This window comes from Pantherophis guttatus, chromosome 18 (genome assembly GCF_059756535.1).
Source record: "Pantherophis guttatus breed Tessera chromosome 18, ASM5975653v1, whole genome shotgun sequence".
Lineage (NCBI taxonomy): Eukaryota > Metazoa > Chordata > Lepidosauria > Squamata > Colubridae > Pantherophis > Pantherophis guttatus.
The window spans coordinates 823,144-843,869 of NC_142080.1; the positions used below are offsets into that span (position 1 = coordinate 823,144).

The 20,726-nt window shown below is 51.4% G+C and overlaps 1 protein-coding gene across 5 annotated transcripts; it reads right to left on the reverse strand.

Moving 5' to 3' along the window:
• Window positions 1–159: 159 nt before the first annotated feature.
• Window positions 160–19,903, reverse strand: SETDB1 (SET domain bifurcated histone lysine methyltransferase 1). 5 transcript variants are annotated; one of them, XM_087881402.1, is made up of 22 exons: window positions 19,653–19,903; window positions 16,427–16,652; window positions 15,304–15,464; window positions 14,826–14,860; window positions 14,031–14,130; window positions 12,942–13,070; window positions 11,922–12,123; window positions 11,275–11,348; window positions 10,802–10,992; window positions 9,977–10,106; window positions 9,493–9,634; window positions 8,801–8,962; window positions 7,451–8,053; window positions 6,752–6,868; window positions 5,681–5,850; window positions 4,246–4,871; window positions 3,274–3,299; window positions 2,709–2,835; window positions 2,322–2,493; window positions 1,531–1,733; window positions 1,006–1,094; window positions 160–560 (listed from the first exon to the last, which is right to left on the reverse strand). In XM_087881402.1, exons 2-22 carry the CDS (start codon window positions 16,639–16,641, stop codon window positions 443–445), a joined length of 3,792 nt encoding a protein of 1,263 aa, XP_087737528.1. In that variant the 5' UTR covers window positions 16,642–16,652; window positions 19,653–19,903; the 3' UTR covers window positions 160–442. The 5 variants fall into 5 exon arrangements, with proteins under 5 accessions (XP_087737528.1, XP_087737527.1, XP_034280959.1 ...); XM_087881401.1 differs by having other exon boundaries at window positions 2,322–2,496; XM_034425068.3 differs by having other exon boundaries at window positions 14,826–14,863; window positions 19,653–19,895.
• Between the last annotated feature and the right edge of the window lie 823 nt (window positions 19,904–20,726).

Below are 20,726 nucleotides of genomic sequence, written 5' to 3' on the forward strand. Positions count from 1 at the left end.
TTTTCCATTCAATTTCAACATGGGATTTCCCTCCCCCCCCCCGTTTTTCTCTTAAATAAATGCGTTTTTGCCTTCTAAGGCACTGGGGAGAACTAAACGGAAGTGTTGTAAGTAGAGGATTCTACCTGAATATATGCGGCAAACAGAAAAGTCATGTTATTTTAATAAAGACTGGATATTCTTTATTGCTTTACAACATCCAACTTGGGCGGGTGGGTGACGGGAAAACACTTTCGACACAGAGACGTTAACACGCAGGGCCCCCGCTGTGCTCAACACGGCACACGCGTAGAGCGAAGAGACGTGAACCACGGAAAGACACGGGGTGGGGGAAGAGTGGTGGCGGGGCAAATCCCCCTTTCGCCAGTGGGTGGGGTGGGGTGAGGGTCTTTTTTTGGAAAAGAGAGAGGCCTCTTCCCCAGTTGGGGAATAACACAACTTTTTACAACAAGCGGCCTCGGCATTCGATGGCACCGCAACAACACAACAGTTTCTTGCCTTCGACACTTCCTACTTCGTAGTTGTAATCCCAGGTGAGCTCCGTCCCGGCCCGGATTCTCCTGTGGAGGGAAGAGGCGGATTATGATCATTTTAAGCAACATTTTCGTCGTGGTTTTTAAAACTTCTGGGCCTGTAAAAACTTTTTTTCTAGTCTCATCTTTTTTATAGTGTGGTGAGCAAAACTGGATGTGGTACTTGTTAAAGCTGGCACATTTTATGCCGGAATTTGACGCTTCGTTGTTTTTTTCTCCTCCCACCTCTGCCTTTTTTCCTCTGAAGTCAACCCTCCAAGCCCGCAGGGAATTTGCAAACGCTTTGTAGAAATTGCACAGAGAAATCACTTGTGTGTAACTGGTTTTTCCCTCTGGAAGGCTCAAAAGTGCTGAGTTTTTAAGAGTTTGGGGAGATTTCCTGGAGAAATATCCCTTTGGACGAGCCTCTTAAACCCCGTCTGGAAAGGAGGGGAGCCCCACTTTTTTCGGGTGGGGTGGAGGACTTGCTTACTTGCTTGCGAAGAAGGCCACCCAGGGAAAGCGGAGGTCGTGCGTGTCCACGAAGACGTTCTGGACGAAGAGGTTGGGGCTGCAGCTATGCTGGGGAAGGGGAGATGGACAGGAAGGCCCAGCTTCAGAAACTTTGCTGGGAATCCCAAAAACGCTTTTTTTTTTCTCCCCGAAGAGGCAACTGGACTTTCTGGTGGTTTTTTTTCCCCTTTGAAGACATTTCGCTTCTCACCCGAGCAGCTTCTTCAATTCTAACCCCATTATGCAGTCAGAACCTGAAGAAGCTTCTCGGATGAGAAGCAAAACCTCTTCAAAGAAAAAAAACCCCAGAAAGTCCAGTTGCCTTTGGGACAACCAGGACCATGGATGACGGAGATCTCCGTAGATACTTTCCTGGGAAGCAGGGGGAAAGGCCTGCCCCAGGTAGAGAGGGGACAGTCTCCCAGGGACGGACCAGGAGGGATGCGAGAAGGGGAGGGGAGCCAATTCAGGGAAGGGGACCCCCTCGATCTCCCCGGGCTCTTACGTTGAGGTAGCGTCCCAGGTTCCCCTCCAGCTTAGCGTCGATGATATAGCAGGACTCTTCCCCGTCGTAGAACTGGCGCGTATTCCTTCGGATGGCCGCGTTCTCCCCCGAAGCCAGGTTGGTCGACTTGATGGCGATGCCGTGCGTGGATTTCAAGGCGAAACCTCGGGTGGATTTCACGGCCACCTGCCTCTTCACTGCTCCTGCAAGAGAAAGGGGGGCCCTGGTGAAAACTTCTCCTGACCGAGCAGAGCGGGGTTGGGCTAGATGACCTCCAAGGTCCCTTCCAACTCTGTCCTCCTACATTCCAAGCCAGAGTTGAAGTCAGGATCCAGCAGTAGCCAATTACAGAACGTAGGCCGTCCTCCACAGTTTGTTTAGTGACCGTTGGAAGTTTATATCTGAAACGGCTGGGGAATGGGCTTGTACTTAGAACGGCTGCAGTGTCCCGTTCTTGGCAAAGTGGCTCACATTTACGACGGTTCCCCTTTGGCGACCTTCTGCCAAGCGAAGCCAACAGGGGAAGCCGGATTCACTTCACCGCCGTGGGGCTAACTCAACAACCGGGAGGATTCGCTGAACCGCCACGCTGGCGGAAAAAAGGTCGCAAAACGGGCACGCAAAAGTCACTGCGCGAACGTCTCGCTCAGCGGCGGCAACCTGGGGCCTGATTTGCGGCCGCTCAGTCGAGGACTCGCTGTGAGTAGTGCCTCCTAGCCTAAAGGGAACCTCCAGAGCCAGGAGCAGTCTATCTCAGGGCCGGCTTTCCCCGTCTTCTTCCAGGGCCTCACCCAGCCTGGAAGGGACGTTCTTCTTCTGGTCGGCGGCCACCTCTTCCTCCGAGCCGGACGAGATGGTCTGGATGTCATCGCTGTCGTTGGTGTGGTTGACCTGGACGGGCCCCGAAATCGGCCGGAGATTGTCTCCGTCACTGTCGGTGCTGCTGGACAGCATCAGGACGTCCTGCTATAGAAGAAAGTGAGTGTTTTTTTTCCTTCACCGGCCGGCCGGACTGACCCGGTCCCGAGTTCGGTTCCAGACCCCCTTTGAACCCTCGACTGAACCTCCCCCCCCCGACCAATTCTCCTTTCCTTCCAAGTTTCGGCCCCAGCCTTGAAAACAGGCAGGTAGAGAAGATGCCCGCAGGAAAAGCCCCCTCCCCTCCCTTCCCGACTTACATCCGGATTCTGGCCTTCGGATTGTCTCCGGCTCTGATGGGAGGTGGTCTTGCTGGGAGGCCGCCGGGCCCCTTCGGGGATGGGCGGGTTGGGGTTGTAGCCATAGACCCTGGTGGGGTGGCTGGGCCTGAGGGAGGGGGGCAGAGAGAAGTCGGGGTGAGCCCTGAAGTGCTTGGGGATCCCCCTTCCCTGCAGGTTGGGGGGATGCCGAGGAGCTCTTTCCCAAAATTACAGAAAGGGGGTCTTTCTTTGGGGGGGGAAGGGGGCAATTAATTGAGGTTTGAGAGACCCCCAAGAGGTAGCATCTGGAAGGCGAAATAGATCGGGGGGGGGGAACTTCCAGGAAACCACCCCTCCCTGGGCGCAAACAGATTACAGTGGTCCATTTTCTTTCCCTTGAGGTACTCCTTTTCTGCTTGCGGGGACTCTGGAAATGGCCCATAACAAGGTCTCCTTCCCTGTTGTGGGAAGAGATTCTTAAGCCCAGGAAGGGTCTTTTCTCCCGGGGATTGAAGTAGGTCTGAGCACCCCCAAAGTTGGGCAAGAAACGCCCAAAACGTCTTACGTGGGTTTGGCTGGTTCCTCCGGTTCCTGCGGAAAAAGAGAAGAGAGAATTCTCTGTTTCGGCTTTGCTCCTTTGCTCCCGGCCCATCAGTTTCCCCATCCTAGAGGGTGAAGGGCAGCCTTGGCAAGCCCCCACCCCACAGATCAGCATCTGTGCCCCCCCTTCCCCATGGCCATGGCACCCCCCAAATGCCCCTAGATCCTCTCCTGCAGAAAGATCGGCCCACCGTTTTATTTCTTTTTCTCTCTCCCTTCCTTTTCTTTTCTCCCTCCCTCCCCTTCTTCCTTTCCTTTCCTCTTTTCCTTCCCCTTCCCTACCTCCTTCTCCTTCTTTCCTATCTTTTCTTTCCTTCTTTTTTTTACTTCCTCTTTCTTTTTCTTTCTCTCTCTCTCCTTCCTTCCTATCTCATTTCCTTTCCTTTTCCTTCCCCCTCCCTCCCTCTCCTTCTTTTCTTTCCTTTTTTTTTCTTTCTTTCTTTCTTTCTCTCATTTTCCTTCCTTCCTATCTCCTTTCCTTTCATCTTTCCTTTCTCCTCCCTCCCTTCCATCCTATTCTTTTCTCCCTCCCTCCCTTCTTCCCTTCCTTTCCTTCCCATTCCCTCCCTCTCCTTCCTTCCTATTTCCTTTCCTTTCCTTTTCTCTTTTTTTTTCTTTTTCTTTTTCTTTCTCCTCTCTCCCTCCCTTCCATCCTTCCATCCATTTCTCCTACAAGGTGATTCTGGGTAGCTTTTCTGGCCCAGAATGTCCCCTTCGGAGGGTCTGCACAATCCCAGCTCGATTTATATCGTTCGCTGCTCAAATTTAACGTCACTGTCCAAACCGCCCTTGGCAAGGGGGGTGTCTTCCCCTCCCAGTCCTCGCCCCAGGACTGTGTAACCAGGACAGGAATTCGACAGCCTGCTTCGGTCGAGCGGGAGGAGTCGTCCGGGCTGCCCTCTACCCCACCAGCCACCCATCTGCCCAGAGACCGTACCTCTTTCTTCTTCACCGCCTTCATCTCCGCCTCTGGGCCGGGCTCATCCTTGCTGGGGAGGAGGCCGGGGGTCCCGCTCTTCTCGCCAGGTTCCCCCTTCACGGGGGGCTTCACCTCGGCCGCCTCCTGCATCCGGAAGGACGAGCGGCTGTCGCTGTCCTGGTATCCGTCGGCCACGGTGTTGGAGCTGAGCCAGGAGGCCACTTTGTTCTTGGAGGTCTCCTCCGAGACGGGGGGCTTGCAGGTAGGGGGTGCCTCCTCGTGGCTGGCCTGCCTGGCCGGCCCGGAGTCCTTGGAGGCCGTCTCGGACAGGCCGTTCTCCCGCTGGCCCCGCGTCTGCCGGCGGGTGGCGTAGCTGCGCCAGACCGAGCTGGTGCTGAAATCCTCGTCTTTGCAGAAATTGTCGTCCGAACTCTCCTCGTTGGACTCCTCGGCCTCCTCCGTGCCGGAGTTGTCGTCCTCATCATCCTTCAGGTTGACGCCGCTGCTGTCCGAGGAGCACTTGGCCTCGCTCTCGTAGCCCTCCTTCGAGTTCTCCACGCTCTCGATGTGGTCCAGGTTGGCGAAATACTCGTCGCCCATCTCCAGGCCCTCCTTGTCGGCGAAGTCGTCCGTCAGGATCTTCCCTGCCGGAGAAAAGGGGGCTCGGAGCGCGTTCTCCCCTGGTTTCGCCAGCCACGAGGGCTAGAAACTTGCTATTCGCGGAGATATCCTGTGGTTTTACAGCAGAGGTGGGGGAAACTGTGGCCCTTTTAAGGACTGGGGGATTTCAACTCCCAGAATTCCTGAGGCAATTCTGGGAGTTGAAATCCACCAGTCCTTAAAAGGGCCACAGTTCCCCACCCCTGTTTTACAGGTCGTCCTCGACTTAAAAACTCCTGTTTAGTGACCATTTGAAGTTACAACAGCGCTGAAGAAACTGATAAAAACGGGGAGCCAGGAGCTGAATTATTCACCATTATTGAGAACAGAAGAAACCACATGCTCCCCACTGATCTTCCCAGCTGATTCTACCTCCCCAAGATCAGCTGTTGTGCCCCCATGCAGAAGGGTCCAGAAAATTCGCCCTTGAGAGAAAATTCCAGGGGTTCCCAGGTAGGAAATATTGGGGGGGGGGTTGTGCCCCTCCTGACCTCCACACAGAGGCTGAAGTCGCAAAGATGTGGCCGACACACAACATGGCCTGATTAGTCACGATTTGATCATTAAGTCGCCTGTCACAATGGGGCTGCCCTGCATTTGAGCCTTAAACGAAGTGTTTGGATGGACTCGCAAGGGAGTCCTTGCAAATAAGAAAGGAGCGAAGTACCCCAGCCCGTCTGGGTCCAAGGAGGGGCACCGCTGCCGAGACCCCCTCCCTCTTCTCCTCGGCCTGCCCAGCTGCGTGGCTTGAGAGCTTCCCCTGTGGAACCACAGCCCGAGGCGGCTGCCTTACCGGCGTAGATGCAGACGAAGGAGCCCTTGGCGATGTCGTCCAGGCACCGGATGCCCCAACCTTTGTTCTGGGTCTTGAAGAGCTGAAGCCGGACTTGCAGGCCGTGCTGGACCAGGCGGTTCGAGCACATGTTCAAATTGCACTTGCAACACTTGTTGCACTCGTACACCCTGGGGGAAAACGGGGGGAGAGAGAGAGACGCGTTATTCAGGTTCAAAAAGTGGTTAGGACATCAGAAGCGACACAAGCTGATCGTCTCCCTAGCCGGAAAAAAAAAAAAAATCACCCCACACCGTTTTTCATGCAATGGAAAGAGAGGATTTCTGAACACAGCTGGTCCTTGACTTATGACCGTCCTGGAGCCTGCCCATTATGGTTGTTGTAATGATGAAAGGTAAAGCTGGTGTTGGCACTGCGGATCTGCGGTGGTGAAGTGGGCCTGTGGCTTTTGCCAAAAAGCGGAATTAAAACCCCCCGGGGGTTATAAAACACTATTATGCTAAATTAGAAGTTATTTTATAATAGTTATAGTATAATGTGTTTGTTTTTTTTTGTTTTTTTTTCTCTTCTTCTTTTCTGAAATGTATGGATAAAGGGGGATTTATAATACTTTTAGTAAGTAAAGGTCAGTATTTTGAGGAGGGAGTAAGTAATCTGTTATGAATTAGGGTTTTTTTTTGTTACGAAGAAGTCACAGGGGGGGAAGGGTGGGGAGGGGGGGTTAGGGAGGGGGGGGAGGGGGGGGAAAAAGGGGGAAAAATTTGTATTTGAAAACCTTTTCAATAAAAAAAAAAAAAAAAAAAAAAAAACCCCGGGGGAAAAAGGCCTGGACGTTTGAATTCCAGAACAGGATCATGAGTAGCTTTGGGGGGGGGGGGGGGCTGTTGTAACTTCAGTCATTAAGGGGTCGGTCGTAAGTTGAGGACTCGCTGTAGATGGGAATGAACACACGGAGCAAAAAATTTTGCTCAGCTGGAAATTGAGGAGTTTTAAGGCTGAGAGTTTGGGCCGATCCTGGCTCTGCTCTCACCTCTGGGGTCTCCCCTTCCCCTGAAAAGCCCCACTACTCACCCCGTGGGGATACACTCCTCCAGCCGCTTGTGTTGGTACCCGGAATTGTGGTTGATCTGCCCGCCGGGGGTGCAAGCCGTGGCCTGGACCGTCAGCTGATGACAGGCGCATTTCGATCTGCGGGAGACAAAGGAGGACGCCACTGGTTTCCGGGCGGATAAAACGCGGCGGGAACAATCCAGATCCCTCGGGGACCGGATCTAGCTTCAAATCCAAACCGTGGTTTGGACCCCTTGGTAGAAAACGACCAGGCTGAGCCCAAGGGAGGGAGAGGGAGGGCTCAAGCACGTCATGGGTGCCTTGGCGCCCACTAGAGATCGAAGTCCAGCCTGCCTTGAATTCCTTATCCACCGCCAAATTGCTTTGACTGTTAGTAGTTCGGATTCTTGTAGAAAGCGTATTATTATGCAAGAAAGCATAATTTATGTTTATTTTGAACTGCCTGGATTTCCTGATTTCCTCCCGTTTGACACCCTTTGGAGACCCCTGGGGCTCAGAGGGAACTCTAAGGGGTCTCCTAAGGGTGTCAAACGGGGGGAAATCCGTTTTGGGCTCTGCTACGAGGCAGCTAAACTCCCCGCCTGCGCTGGCGGGTCTGGTTCTTCCCGAGAGGAACCAGGGAGCTGGTTGTGTGAACGTAATGCTTAGAAGACTGGGTACGGAAAGGGGAGGGGGCCGGGCCAGGGGAGGGGCACTCACTTGTCCCTGCATCCGTCCTCACAGTCGCAGCCCATCAGGAACTCCCAGCCGGTGTTGATGAAGACCCCCTTCCCCGGGATCCGCTCCTTGCTGTAGGCCACCTGGGGTGGCGGGGTGCTGTCGATCTCGTTGACGCAAGAGAGGGGCACGTCCTCCTGGCCCTTGGTGATGTCCGCAATGTAGTAGAAGGGCTTGTAGGGCTGGAACTTGCGGTCCACCAGCACGTAGGGGTCCAGGCAGAACATCTCCAGGAAGAGGAAGTCACAGTCCGTCTCGAAGAGGTAGCGCTCGATCTCGTTCATGCCGCGCAGGCAGAGGCCGCAGGGCGTCTTGTAGATCACGTGGAAGCCCGTCTTGCGGTTGATCCGCCGGCGGGCCGTCATGCGGCGGAAGTCGTAGAGCAGCGGGATGAGCAGCGGGTTGCGGCTGCGGTAGAGGTCGGGGCGGACGGGACGCACCCGGCTCAGGCACTTGAAGCTGCAGACGTGGGGCAGGTAGAAGAGCTTCTCCACGGGGGCCCGGTAGGAAGACTCGTTGGGGACACGCTCCATCATGCTGTGGAAGGACGGGAGGGCGCCCGCCGTGGGCTGCACCCCAGAGAACCTGCCACGTGGGGTGGGGGTGGGGGGGAAGGAGAGAGAGAAGGCCGTAAAGATGGCTGGGCGACTCAGAATAACAAGGGACCTGTGGGAAGGGACCCGGGAGGTCATCTAGTCTGACCCGCTGCTCAACCAGGAGACCCTAGTCCAGAGGTGGAGAACTATGGTTTGTGGACTTCAAACTCCAGTCTCTTCTTAAAAACCTCCAGTGATGGAGCACCCACTTCTAGTGGCAAGCCGTTCCACTGGTTAATTGTCCTCCCTGTTGTTAGGAAGTTTCTCCTTCGTTCCAGGTTGCTCCCCTCCTTGATTAGTTTCCACCCGTTGCTTCTTCTCCTGCCTTCAGGGGCTTTGGAGAACAGGTTGACCCCCCACCCCCACCCTTCTTTGGGGCAGCCCCTCAAATACCGGAAGAGTGCCATCATGTCTCTCCTAATCCTTCTTTTCTCTACACTAGACACCCCCAATTCCTGCAAGCGTTCTTCCCATGTTTTAGCCTCCATCCCCCTAATCCTCTTTGCTAGGGGGAGGTGTTTGGAGACCCTGATGGGATGCCCCCCTCCTCTGCAACATTTCAGGGCAGCTCTTGGGGCTGGGTCCCCTCCTAAATCCTAGCCCCAAAGTCAAAGGGCCTCCTACAGAGTCCCAGGACGGGAAGGACCCTGCCAGATTGGGAGACCCCTTTCTTCTCAAGCAGGAGGCGGCCTTGAAAGGACCAGGCCTCTTCCGGTCTCCGGCCACAGCGGCTGACCTGAACTGCTGGGTCACTCCTGGCCGGCCGACCGGAGGCGTTTCGCTCAGGATGGGAGAGGATGGGGGGGACAGGCCCGATCCGGCCGATCCGGGGCGTAGGAAGGAGGTGCTTTTTTTCGCCACTTGCTGTTTCTTGGCCTGAGCCAGCTGGCTCTCCGAACTGCGGGATTAAAAAAAAAAAAAAAGAGAAAGACTTTTTCAGGTAGTCCCCAATTTACAACGGTTCGCTTAGTGACCGTTTGAAGTTGCAGCAGCCCTGAAAAAAGCGACGTAGGACCGTTTTTCACACTTTGTGACCGTTGCAGCATCTCCCGGGGTCAAAATTCAGGCGCTTGGCAAGTGACTCGTATTTATGACCGGGGGTGGGGGTGGGGTGTTGGGTGGTCACATGATGCCCTTTTGCGACCTTGTGACGAGCAAAGGTCAATGGGGAAGCCGGATTCGCTTAACGACGGTGGCAAGGGAGGTCGTCACACGGGGCAAAACGCATTTAACAAACGTCTCACTCAGCGATGGAAATTTTGGGCTCGACTGTGGTCCTAAGTCAAGGACTCCCTGTAAAGTAATTCCCCCACCCCCCAAGAACCTGCTTTTTGACGGGGGGGGGGGCTCCGCAAAGCCTCTGCCTTTCAGGGTTTCCTTCCAGAGGGGACCCCCTTTCCTCCAACCCCCCACGAAACAGGGACTTACTCTGACTCCCCAAAGAGAGGAGGCACCAGCTGGGAGGAGGTGAGGAGAATTTGGGGTTCTGCAGGCTGGAGCTGCTGCTGAGGGCTGGTCCCAGTCAGGTCGTGGATGTACTGCACCACAGGGCCCTTGGTTCGCACGGCCCCTGGGGGGGAGAGGCAGGGGGGATGGGGGGGGGAGTCAGTAAGTGGATCGCGGTCACACCAGCAGCAGCATTGAGAAAGAACAGCGGAAACAGGCAAGACGACGTGTCCCAATTAGCGGCGGATTCTCGGCCTGCTTTTATCCTGCAGACGGTACAGGCGGTCCTGGACTTACAACAGTCCGTTCAGGGACCGTCCTGAGTTACAACGGCACGGGAAACTGTGCCCCATTGTGGTTGTAAGTTGAGGGCTACCTGTATTTATTGATTACCCTCTCGGACTTCCCCACACGGGCTGTTTTTTGGCCGTGGGGCCGATGTTCATTTTAAGGTCATTTAACATACCCACGTTGGGCCGCATCCTCATCTGGCCCCCCTGTTTCTTGTCGTGGGTGGAAGCTGTGGATGTCTTCATGCTGAACATGGGCTCCAGGCGGGTGGAACCCCGGTAGATCCACTCGCAACGCTTGTCATCCTGGCAACGGCAGAGAGAGAGAGAGAATCAGAGAGAGACAGAGAAAGGGATAGATGGAGACAAGAGAACGAAAGAGAGAAAGAGAGAAAGAAAGAGAGACACAGAGCGAGAGAGAAAGAGAAAGGGATAGATGGAGACGAGAGAGCAAGAGAGAAAGAAGGAGAGAGAGACACACACAGAGCGAGAGAGAAAGAGAAAGGGATAGATGGAGACAAGAGAACGAAAGAGAGAGAGAAAGAGAGAAAGAAAGAGAGACACAGAGCGAGAGAGAAAGAGAAAGGGATAGATGGAGACGAGAGAGCAAGAGAGAAAGAAGGAGAGAGAGACACACACAGAGCGAGAGAGAAAGAGAAAGGGATAGATGGAGACAAGAGAAACAGAGAAAGAGAGAAAGAAAGAGAGACACACACAGAGCAAGAGAGAAAGAGAAAGAGAAAGGGATAGATGGAGACAAGAGAAACAGAGAAAGAGAGAAAGAGACACACACAGAGCGAGAGAGAAAGAGAAAGGGATAGATGGAGACGAGAGAGAAAGAGAGAAAGGGATAGGCAGAGGCACAGAGATAGAGAGATAAAGACGCTGGTCATGCTGGAAGCAGAGGCCAGCCGAGGGGGAAGGGGGCAGAGAACCAGGGCAAGGCCTGGGTGGGTGGGTGGGTGTCTGGCCCTTTAGTGGGGGCTCTGAGCCCCTCCTACCAGGAAGAGGATCTTGACCAGGCTTCCGTCCACTTCCTCGACCCGCGATTTCCACCAGGTGCCCTCCCACTCCGTCTTGATCTGCTGGCCGCTCTTCAGGAGCACCATGGGCCGGTTTGGGTAGGCGGTGACGTATTCCTCGATAAAATCCCGACAGGAGACGTCCTCAATGTCCTCCCAGGATTTTTTGACTGCGCGAAGGGAGACGTAAACGCCCGTTATTCCTACCAGGCAGCTCTCGACTTACCAAGACTTCCTTCAGCGACCGCTCAAAGTTACGACGGCACTGAACGAAAAGTCAACGAGCCAGGTTCATTTAACGGCGGTGTGGCTAAGTTAACAACGGCAGCGGTTCACTTAACAACCAATGCTAGAGACACGCAAACGGAGGCAACGGAAGACCCTCACGCCCCAAACCCAGAAAATTCTGGTTTCTGCTCAAACCAGAATTCAGGTGGGCAGGTTCTACTCACGAGGCCTGCAGATGAGATAAAGCTCGGGTTGAATGACGTAGGAGGCATAACCGTCATCAAAGAAGATGAGGAACCTACAAGTGGGACAGACCGGAACAGTTCATTCCCGTTCGCAGCACATCAAGGAGAAGCGATCAGAAGACACAGCAATTTTCCCGCTTGAGGAATGTGCCGGAGACAGGCAGGAGCCAACTCAGAATCTTCTTCTTCTTTTAACCATCCCGTAATCCCTTGCGGGGTGGAAGCTGGGCAACTGAATGGGGCTGAGTGTTTACTGGCTGGATGCCCTTCCTGTCACCAGTGCGGAGTTTTGTTCGGCAGATATATTCTCAAGTGTGCCCCGAGAGAGAAATATCTGCCTCTTCCTAGGATCGAACTCCCAGCCTCCTGATTCTGAGGCGAGAGCGCCACCTCTAGGCCACCGCATCACTCAGGAGCCAACTCGGAATACCAGCCCAAAATTAATTCTGCAATAAATGTGTCTTTGCTTGCGACTTTTCTTGGCTCGCTCTCTTAAATGGAGGGATCTTGCTGACCTTTTTAGTTGAGGAACCCCAAATAAATATTTCATCCTTCCTCCCGGTTTTCACAAACTTAACTTCCCCACCCCCTCCTGTTTGTAAAACCCAATAGAGGGTTGCCCTGACCTCATCTTATTCTTGACGTTGGGCATCTCGGCCACGATTCCCGCGTAGAGCCAGACCTGATTGCCGTCTTTGTACTTGGCCACAACCCGGCTGCCAACATTCAGCCTCTCGGGCACCGGGTGGCTGTCGTAAGCGATGTGGTTGCCCGACAGCAAACTCTTCCCTTTATTGTCGAACTTAACCTTGTATTTCTTCCCAGGACCTAGGGGAGGCGAAGAGGGGCGTTTAGTTTTAATGTAAAGAAAGGCTCTAGTCCTCATGGCAATCGGAGACAGCTGGTCAAGAGGAAAAACTATAGCTTGCGGGAGAGAAGGCTGTTCAAAATATATAGGTTTTTTTTTTCCATAAATAGAGGCAGGGCGATTAGATGGAGTGGAGAAAGGCTCCAATTGTAGATCTCCAGAAATTTACTGGATACTGGTTGATACTGGGGGAAAATTGCAACTGGTTAATACTAAACCAACCAAAAAAATTAATTAATTCTTTCTTTCTTTCTTTCCTTTCTTTCTTTTTCTTTCATTCTTTCTTTTTCTGTCTTTTTTTCTCATTTCCTTTCTATCTCCTTTTCCTTTCCTTCCCTTCCTTTCTTTCCTTCCTTCCCTTTCCTGCTTATCCTTCTCCTTCTCCTTTCCTTCTTTCCTTTCCTTTCCTGCTTATCCTTTTCCTATCCTTCTCTTTTCCTTTCCTTCCCTTCCCTTCCCTCCTTCCCTTTCCTTTTCTCCGTTCCTTCCCTTCCCTGCTTATCCTTCTCCTTTCCTTTCCTTCCCTTCCCTCCTTTCCTTTTTTTCCCTTCCTTCCCTTCCCTGCTTATCCTTCTCCTTTCCTTTCCTTCCCTTCCCTTTCTCCTTCCCTCGCTCTGTCTTTTCTTGCAAACAAGTTTCAAGTGACAGCTTTTACATACTTGCCAAATTTAGCATCCCGTTTGGGTGCCAATCCTGGGCTTAGGGAGGGTCTTTTCAAACTGCAGGAGGCTTGCCCAGGCCTGCTGTGACCCCCGGGGACAGTTCGAGAGTTCCTTACCAACTGTCTGGATGGCAATCAAGGTGCCCTTGTGCCAAGTCTTTGTCCGTTTCTTGCCCAGGATACGGTCACCAACTGTGAGGTCGCCATCGTGGGTCAGCTCACACCCGGGGCTGACTTGGTGTAAACCTGTTGGGAAAAATAAAGTGGGGGTGTTTTTTTGGGCAATATTTTAGAAGTGGTTTGCCATTGTTTGCTTCCCAGGGCTGAAAGAGAATGACTGGCCCAGGATCACCCAACTAGCTTTGTGCCTAAGGAGGACTAGAACTCACGACCGCCTGGTCCCTAGCCTGCTGACTCCATTGTTATACCAAACTTTTGCTGATGACTATCAGATTAAAAAGGGACGTGGTGGCTCAGTGGCTAAGATGCTGAGCTTGTCGATCGAAAGGTCGGCAGTTCGGCGGTTCGAATCCCTGGGGCCACGTAATGGGGTGAGCTCCCGTGACTTGTCCCAGCTTCTGCCAACCTAGCAGTTTGAAAGCACGTAAAAAATGCAAGTAGAAAAATGTGGACCACCTTTGGTGGTAAAGGAACAGTGTTCCGTGCGCCTTTGGCGTTGAGTCATGCCGGCCACATGACCACGGAGACGTCTTCGGACAGCGCTGGCTCTTCGGCTTTGAAACGGAGAGGAGCACCGCCCCCTAGAGTCGGGAACGACTAGCACATACGTGCGAGGGGAACCTTTGCCTTTTTATCAGATTAAAAAAGAAATCAGGAGGCCAAGCAACCAACCAACAGCCATGTATTTTGGGAAGACAGAAAGTGCCACCAGAGCTAGGTCAAATTTTAAAACAATTTCTATTTATTTTATTTCCCAAATGAAAATTGGCTTTGGATTTCCAAAGTAAGTGAGAAAGAAGTGGAAGAGGAAAGAATTAGGAGTTTGCTAATTCTGCTGCCGAGTTCACCATTGAGAGCCACCTAAAAACATACTTCATCCTACGTCGTGTCTATTTATTCTTGGGGGTCTGTTTTAAACCGCCTTCTTTCCCGAGGATATCTGGATATCAAAGAGACCCTGAGAGACTGCTTTTCTCCCCCTCCCCCACCCACCCCAAGACAATTGTGTGCCACACACACACACACCTCTCTGGGAATCCAGGCTGCCCGACTTCTTGTTAACGGCGTCCATGAACTTCTGAACGTCTTGAGCGGACTTCCGCATGGCGGCCATGGCTTCTCGGAGCTGCAGGTGGGAAAAGCAAAGGGAAATCCGTTCGATTTCCTCACTGGAAAAAAAGGACAAAAGCTGAGAGGGATTCAGGCAGGGGACGGAGAGCATCTTAGGAAAAGGAAGGAGATGTTTTGGTCCGCCAGCAGCCTGCGGAGCTGGCAGCAGAGTCGGACACTGAGGAGGCTGGGGAGGACCATGGGCCAGTCCTGGAGTCTGGGGAGGGCTCGGACAAGGGCTCTGCGTCAGAGGCAGAGAGGGGGCCAGGGCCATCTGGGAGTCATGCGGGGACTCCGGAGCCCCCAGAGTCGGACAGCAGAGAGTCAGAGGAACAGGAGGCGCCTGTTCCTAGTGCACGCATGCGCAGAGGTCATAAAATGGGGGCAAAATTCACTTAACCAATGTTTATTATTTATTATTATTATTTATTATTTATTTATTTATTTATTTAAATAAAATTTTAAATAATAAACCAATGTTTTACTTAGCAATGGAAATTTTGGGCTCAATTGCGGTGATAAGCCAAGGGCTACCTGTAAACTAATTTTTTTGGCCCAAGAGAAGAGCTATTTCATGGCTTCTGTTCGCCTGTGGAAAATGCCCACCCTTCTCCTTAACTGGGAAACTAGGTTTCTAACTAGGTTATTTTTTTCTAACTTCCTAGCTAGGTTAATAAGCTGTCATTTCCCCTTCTGGTCCCACAAACTTACCAGGGTCTGGTCCTTTACAATTTTGTTATTCGGATCTGCTACAATGGAAAGGAAATACAAAAAATTAAATACAGCCAAGATTTTAAAGGATCCCAGTTAAAGCATGATTTTAAAGGATCCCAGTTAGTATCAAAGCATGATTTTAAATTATCCTAGTTCAGGGGTCAGCAACCTGCGGCTCTGAAGCCGCATGTGGCTCTTTCATCCCTCTGCTGCGGCTCCCTGTCGCCAGTCAGCTCCACAATTGATAGGGCTTTCGGTTAGGATAGGTAGAGGAAAAAGGACGCTGCGCTAGGAGGAGACACTATGGTGGTGGGGGGGACCGGACTTCCGGTCGGCTCCAAAATTGAACGGGGGAGCTTCCGGTTAGGGCCTTTGTGGCTCTGAGTGTTTAAGGTTGCTGACCCCTGTCCTAGTTAGATAATAACTCATGGATAAATAGCCAAGCAGAAGTTGGCTGATCCCACTGGCGTCCGACCTGAGTCCACGCTCATGACGTCATCGTCATCCTCGTCGGGAATTTCGATGACTTCCATGGGTTTGCCGGAGCCGTTCTCCGAATCCGAGTCCGTCTCTCGGTATTCCAGCCCCAGATTGACGTAGATGTCTTTGACCAACACTTCGCATTTATCCACCGCCCTGGGAGGCAAACGGAAGCAAATTCGATTAAGACGGAACCAGGAAATGGGAGCTCGGGTGAGCTGCCTGGAAAATGGGATTAAATACAGGTGGTTCTCGATTTACAAGAGTTTGTTTAGTGACCATTCGAAGTCACGATGGCATTGAAAAAAGTGATTTAGGGTTGGCAACTGAGTCGCATGTGTCACGGCTGCAGCGTCCTGGGATCACACAATCCCCTTTTGCGAACTTATGACCGGCAAAGTCAAGGGGGATGCCGAATTCGCTTAACAACCGGGTTTCTAATTTAACAACTGCGGCAATTCGCTTAACGGCTGTGGCAAGAAAGGTCGTAAAAGGGGGCAAAACTCGCTTAACATCATCGTTACCTAGTCTGGTAATGAAACGTTCAGAAACTAAATTGAAACAAGCTTGGGGAGCAAGCCACTGCTAAAAACCGAAAACCCAAGCTACAAGTATTTCCTATTATTTCGCTTAACACCCGTCTCACTTAGCAGGAGAAATTTTGGCCTCAACTCTGGTCGTCAATCGAGGACTGCCTGCGTTTTGGACAGGCGTTTCGAAATGTTTCATGCATCCCATGTCATTTCTTCACCCTTCCAGCCGTGGTGAACCAGCCCCGTTAGTTACTTATGGTGAGTTGCGGATGAGGCTTAGGCAATTAAGATAAGAACTGTAATAGAAATACTTCCCCTCCCTTGGCATAATTACAGGTAGTCCTTTATTTATGACTGGTCACATAGCAAAGTTATGACAGACCTGCCTTCGGGCTACTCATAACCCAGCTTTGATGTTTCAATAGTTGGGATGAAGTTTCAACCCAATGTATGATCGTCACAACTTAGGGCCCCGATGAGCAGGCTCTGTTATGGCCGTATCTTGAGGACCGCCTGTGTATTCTATACTTTGAATTGCTAGCTTTTTTTTAAAGCTTCACCGAGAGGCCAAGCCGTTTTGCTTACTTCACGGCGTTTTCAAGGAGCTGGTCGACGTGAGCCACTTCCGCCTCCTTCTGTTTCACGGACTCCTCCAGGCGCCCCAGTTCCTCCTTCCGCTGCTTGACGTACTCCGATTTCTCCAGCTCCTCCTCGATCAGCTGCTTGAGGTCCTCCAGGGAGATGCCCATCTCCTCCATCACCTCCCGCTGGAGCTCTAAAATGTCTTCGGACTCTGCCATGGCGGCAGAACCTGAAATGGTTCAGAGAGGAAGAGCACATGACACGTGGCGGCCGAAACACCCTTTTGTCCCAGCTGAGTTGGGGTCCCCCCCCCGATTTTCTTCTAGTCTCTGATACGGTACAGATCTTGCCAATGTCTGAGAAGAATTTACGTGTCACAAAAGCAAATACATGAAGTCTGTGCGCCGGAGAAATGTAGGAACACGAGAATAAGTTCAAACTTAGATCTTAATTGCAATATTTGTTTAGCTGGAAACTGTTAGAAAGAAAAATAGTGGCTAGGAAGAAAGACCTCATCCTCAGTCCCAACTGTTTGAACTGCCACTCATTTACTACTAAGTGTTCTTATAATCATCAACTGCCCTCTATCCCTTTTATTCTTCCACTTAGTTTTAATTTATATCCTGCGTTTATTTTTTTAAACAACCGAAGGTGGAGAACAGACCTAATACTTCTTCCTCCTTCCCCACCATAACAACCCTGTGAGGTAGGCTGGGCTGAGAGGGAGTGACTGGCCCCAAAGTCAGCCAGCTGGCTTTCGTGCCTAAGGCGGGACTAAAACTCACAATCTCCCGATTTCTAGCCTGGCTCCTTAACCACTAGAGCAATTTCTATTTCGTCATGGGTTTTCCTACTTTCTCTGCAAACAGGACACGGCTGGGTTTTAAATCTGAGCATCTTTAAGAGAAGATGGAAAAGTAAGACACGTACACAAAAACAGACAAACAATAATATACGACAATATATAAAACTAGCTGGATACCCATGCTTCGCTTGATAAATGGGCACTTGAAGCTTGAAAATTAATGAGTAGTTATGATCGGGCTTGATAAATTGACACATAAAATTTGGAAATTAACCAGTTCAGGATTAATGCCCGGGTAGATTCCACAACGGATGTCCCTTTCATTGTCATCATCACCAACCAAGTCTATCTGGAGAAATGAAAGCTGCTGGTGATACTCCCTATCCTGTGGGAGACCTGCCCCTGCACTTCGAATGTTGGCATAAAATTTCCCTCCTTCATCTCTCTGGCTCCAAAAGACGCCATTTGGAAGCGGAAAGAAAGTGGTCTGCCATTGGATGCTGGTGGGTGAGAAGGCTGTGTAAGGGTTCAGGGGAGGGCTCAAAGGAGACTTAGCTGGACTTTACCGCCACTGCAGCACATCCCGGGAGTCTCATCCTGCCACTTCAGGGCACGGCACCAGGCACAGGATAACCGAGGTCCGAGATTAACAACCTTTTCTCTGGAGTAATCAATCCGGGGTTCATATTTAAAACCGGACAAACACTTATTAGTCCAAGGTATTGATCTGATTTGTGATATCTTTTCCTTGTATTTAGCTCTAGCTGCCTGATTAACGTAGGGGTTCTTAGAGGCATACTTTCTTACAGCCTTCCTATTGACTCTGGGATGACTTTGACGATACTTTTTTGCAGCTTCCCTTACTTGCTTTTTCCTAATCGCATCTGTAAATCTTTTCCTGCGTTTTTTCCCTTTAACTGGGGTTACAGTAGAAGGAATAGATTCATCTGACCTGAGGAGGTCAGTATAAGAAGGGATTTGGGGCTGGGACACTACGCAGGAGAAATTCGGTTCACAATCCGTTGGCTCAGTGGTGGTCGGCGATTGAAACTCATAAGAGAATATCTTTCCTGCCGCCTTGAGTTTGGAAGCAGTCCCATAGGAGGAAGGCGTAGACATTTTGGTGAGGTAGGGATGTTTAGTGCGAGATGTTTAGTACTACCAGACCGCTCCTGAGTTAAAGAGTGGAACGCCTGCCAGTTTGAGCTGACGTAGCGGAATGTGAGGCAAGTGGCAGTTGAGACAGAGTTCTTTTCAGGTGGGGAGGGGGAGTAGAACGTCTAACTCCTTAGCATCAGAGCGTGTGAATATAATACTGTATATGAAATACTAATGATCTGATGGTCATTTTGAAAAATCCTGTCTTAGCGAGCACCTAGAAGCCAGGAGGAACATAAGTGCCAAATTTCAAGCTTGTAGGTTTTACTGTTCTGGAGATTTCGTGATGAGTGACTGGTATTTGGCTTTTATACACATACACATATACATACATACATATACATATGTATGCATGTAAATATGTAGAGATAGATAGATATAAATAATAGTGGATGTGATTCCACTGAGCTAGGGCTGCAGAAAAACCTTGGTTACGTAGGAAAAACCTGGCTAGAGGAAAAACACACATAAATCCTACGGAGAAGTAAGAAAATAGATATAGATAATAGATTATAGATGATGGATGGATGGAAGATAGGTAGGTAGATATAGATGATGACAGATAGATAAAGATAGATAGACAGACAGACAGACAGACAGACCAGATGACCCACCCTCTCTTCTTAATTTTGGAGAGCAAACAACCAGGTTCATCTGTTGAGGCAATTGGGGATGAATAAACTCTCAAGACCCCTGAAGAGGACCTTGCACACATGGGACAGGTACCATTTAAGCACCCAGAGTGGCAGGTGGGAGATATAAATGCCACGAATTGTTAGCTTGATTTGATTTTTGCTTTTTGTATGGGAAAGTGGCAGGTTAAACAGATCAAGGCACCTCTTTTAATACAATTTTTCTTTTTGCACAAATGCAGGGATGTTGGGTTCTCTGATGGGAAGAGAGCCCCCTCCCTCAAGAAGGACCCTCCAGTTTGGGGGGGGGGGCTTCGGCTTTAAATATGTCCGACCTTCCCTTGGGCTTTGCAACCCCCCCCCAAAGCCACAGCCCGCCTTTAAACCAAGATTAAGAGGAATCAGGGTTAGTTCTATGCCAGGTCTGTCCCTGGGATGGCTGTGCCCATGCAGGCTGAGCCCAATGGGCATTGTAGTCCAAGACCAGAGGAACAGGGCTAAGTGGGGCACACCTGAGTTTGCTCCCCATTTTGACCCCCCCCCTGCATTCTTCCCCCCCTCCCCTGCGACCCCTCCCCTTTCAAAGCAGCCCCCCCGGTCCCCTTGCAGCCCCCCCCACCCCACCGCAACTCACCTTCTCCCCCCGGGGGGCGGGAGAGGAGGGGGGGCTTATTTTGCCTGGAACCCAATTCGGCTTCGCTGGGGGGGCTGGAGGGGGGCAGTTTAGGCAGGACAGGAAATCCATTCAACGTGCTTCCGGGGGCGGGGCGTCGCTCGTGCCCGGACGAGGGCGGGTGAAGGTGTGCGCATGCGGTCTTGGGAGGGGAGGGGCCCCGCGCGCGGCGCGCAGGCGCACCGCCGAGCCCCTTGGTTGCGAAAGAATGAAAGAACGGAGAAGCCCCGCCCTTCAGTCATTAGAAGCAGTGCGCATGCTCAGTTCTCTTGTTGTTGTTGTTTTAAATAAAAGCCGCTTTGCTTTTCAATAAAGGAAAGTTTTGCAGTTGAAACTCGGCGGACCTGTTTGTTTGGCTTCCCTGGCCGAAGAGGGGCTAATGCAGCTTGGAGTGTCCTTTGGGGTTATAGGACGCCCAAATAAACAGGAAAGAAAAGTCCCGAGGGAGAACCAATGAATATGCAGATCGAATAAGTTACGAATAAAATCTCAAGTTGTCAATGAAAAAGGGTATTCAAAGGGAAAGGAGGCAGCTGATGCTGCAGAGGCCGCTTCTCAGAATGAAACAGAAATAGAGCACTGGAGGGGGGAAAAAAAGTTACTGCTTTGCTTTTACATTTTGCAAGCAGGTGGGTCTCCCTCCACCCTAAACTTGGACACAGACAGAGAAAAGAAGTTGTGCCTTTGAACATTTCCTTCCCTGGTGGGTTTTCTCGCCTGCTAATCATCTGCCTCCTTTTGCCCAACCTCTAGCAGCCCCCGCAAGTGGCCAAGGAGGTTATAGCCCTGGACCTTCCCGGGAGGCTGTGAGCAAAGGAAAGAAGGCCATGCTATTAAACGACGGTGCCCTTGGAGAAGATTACCAAGAGCCTTCAGTCTAGCAGGAAAAGCCCAACTGAGTCATCCTGGTTTAAATCATGACCGAGAAGATGACCAGGAAGCAGAAACTCATGTACTCTGGGTGTGGGGTTACAAGCAGACGATGGAGCCCAAATGTCTGCCTCCGTTGAGGAAGTCAAAGACAGCAGAGAAAGC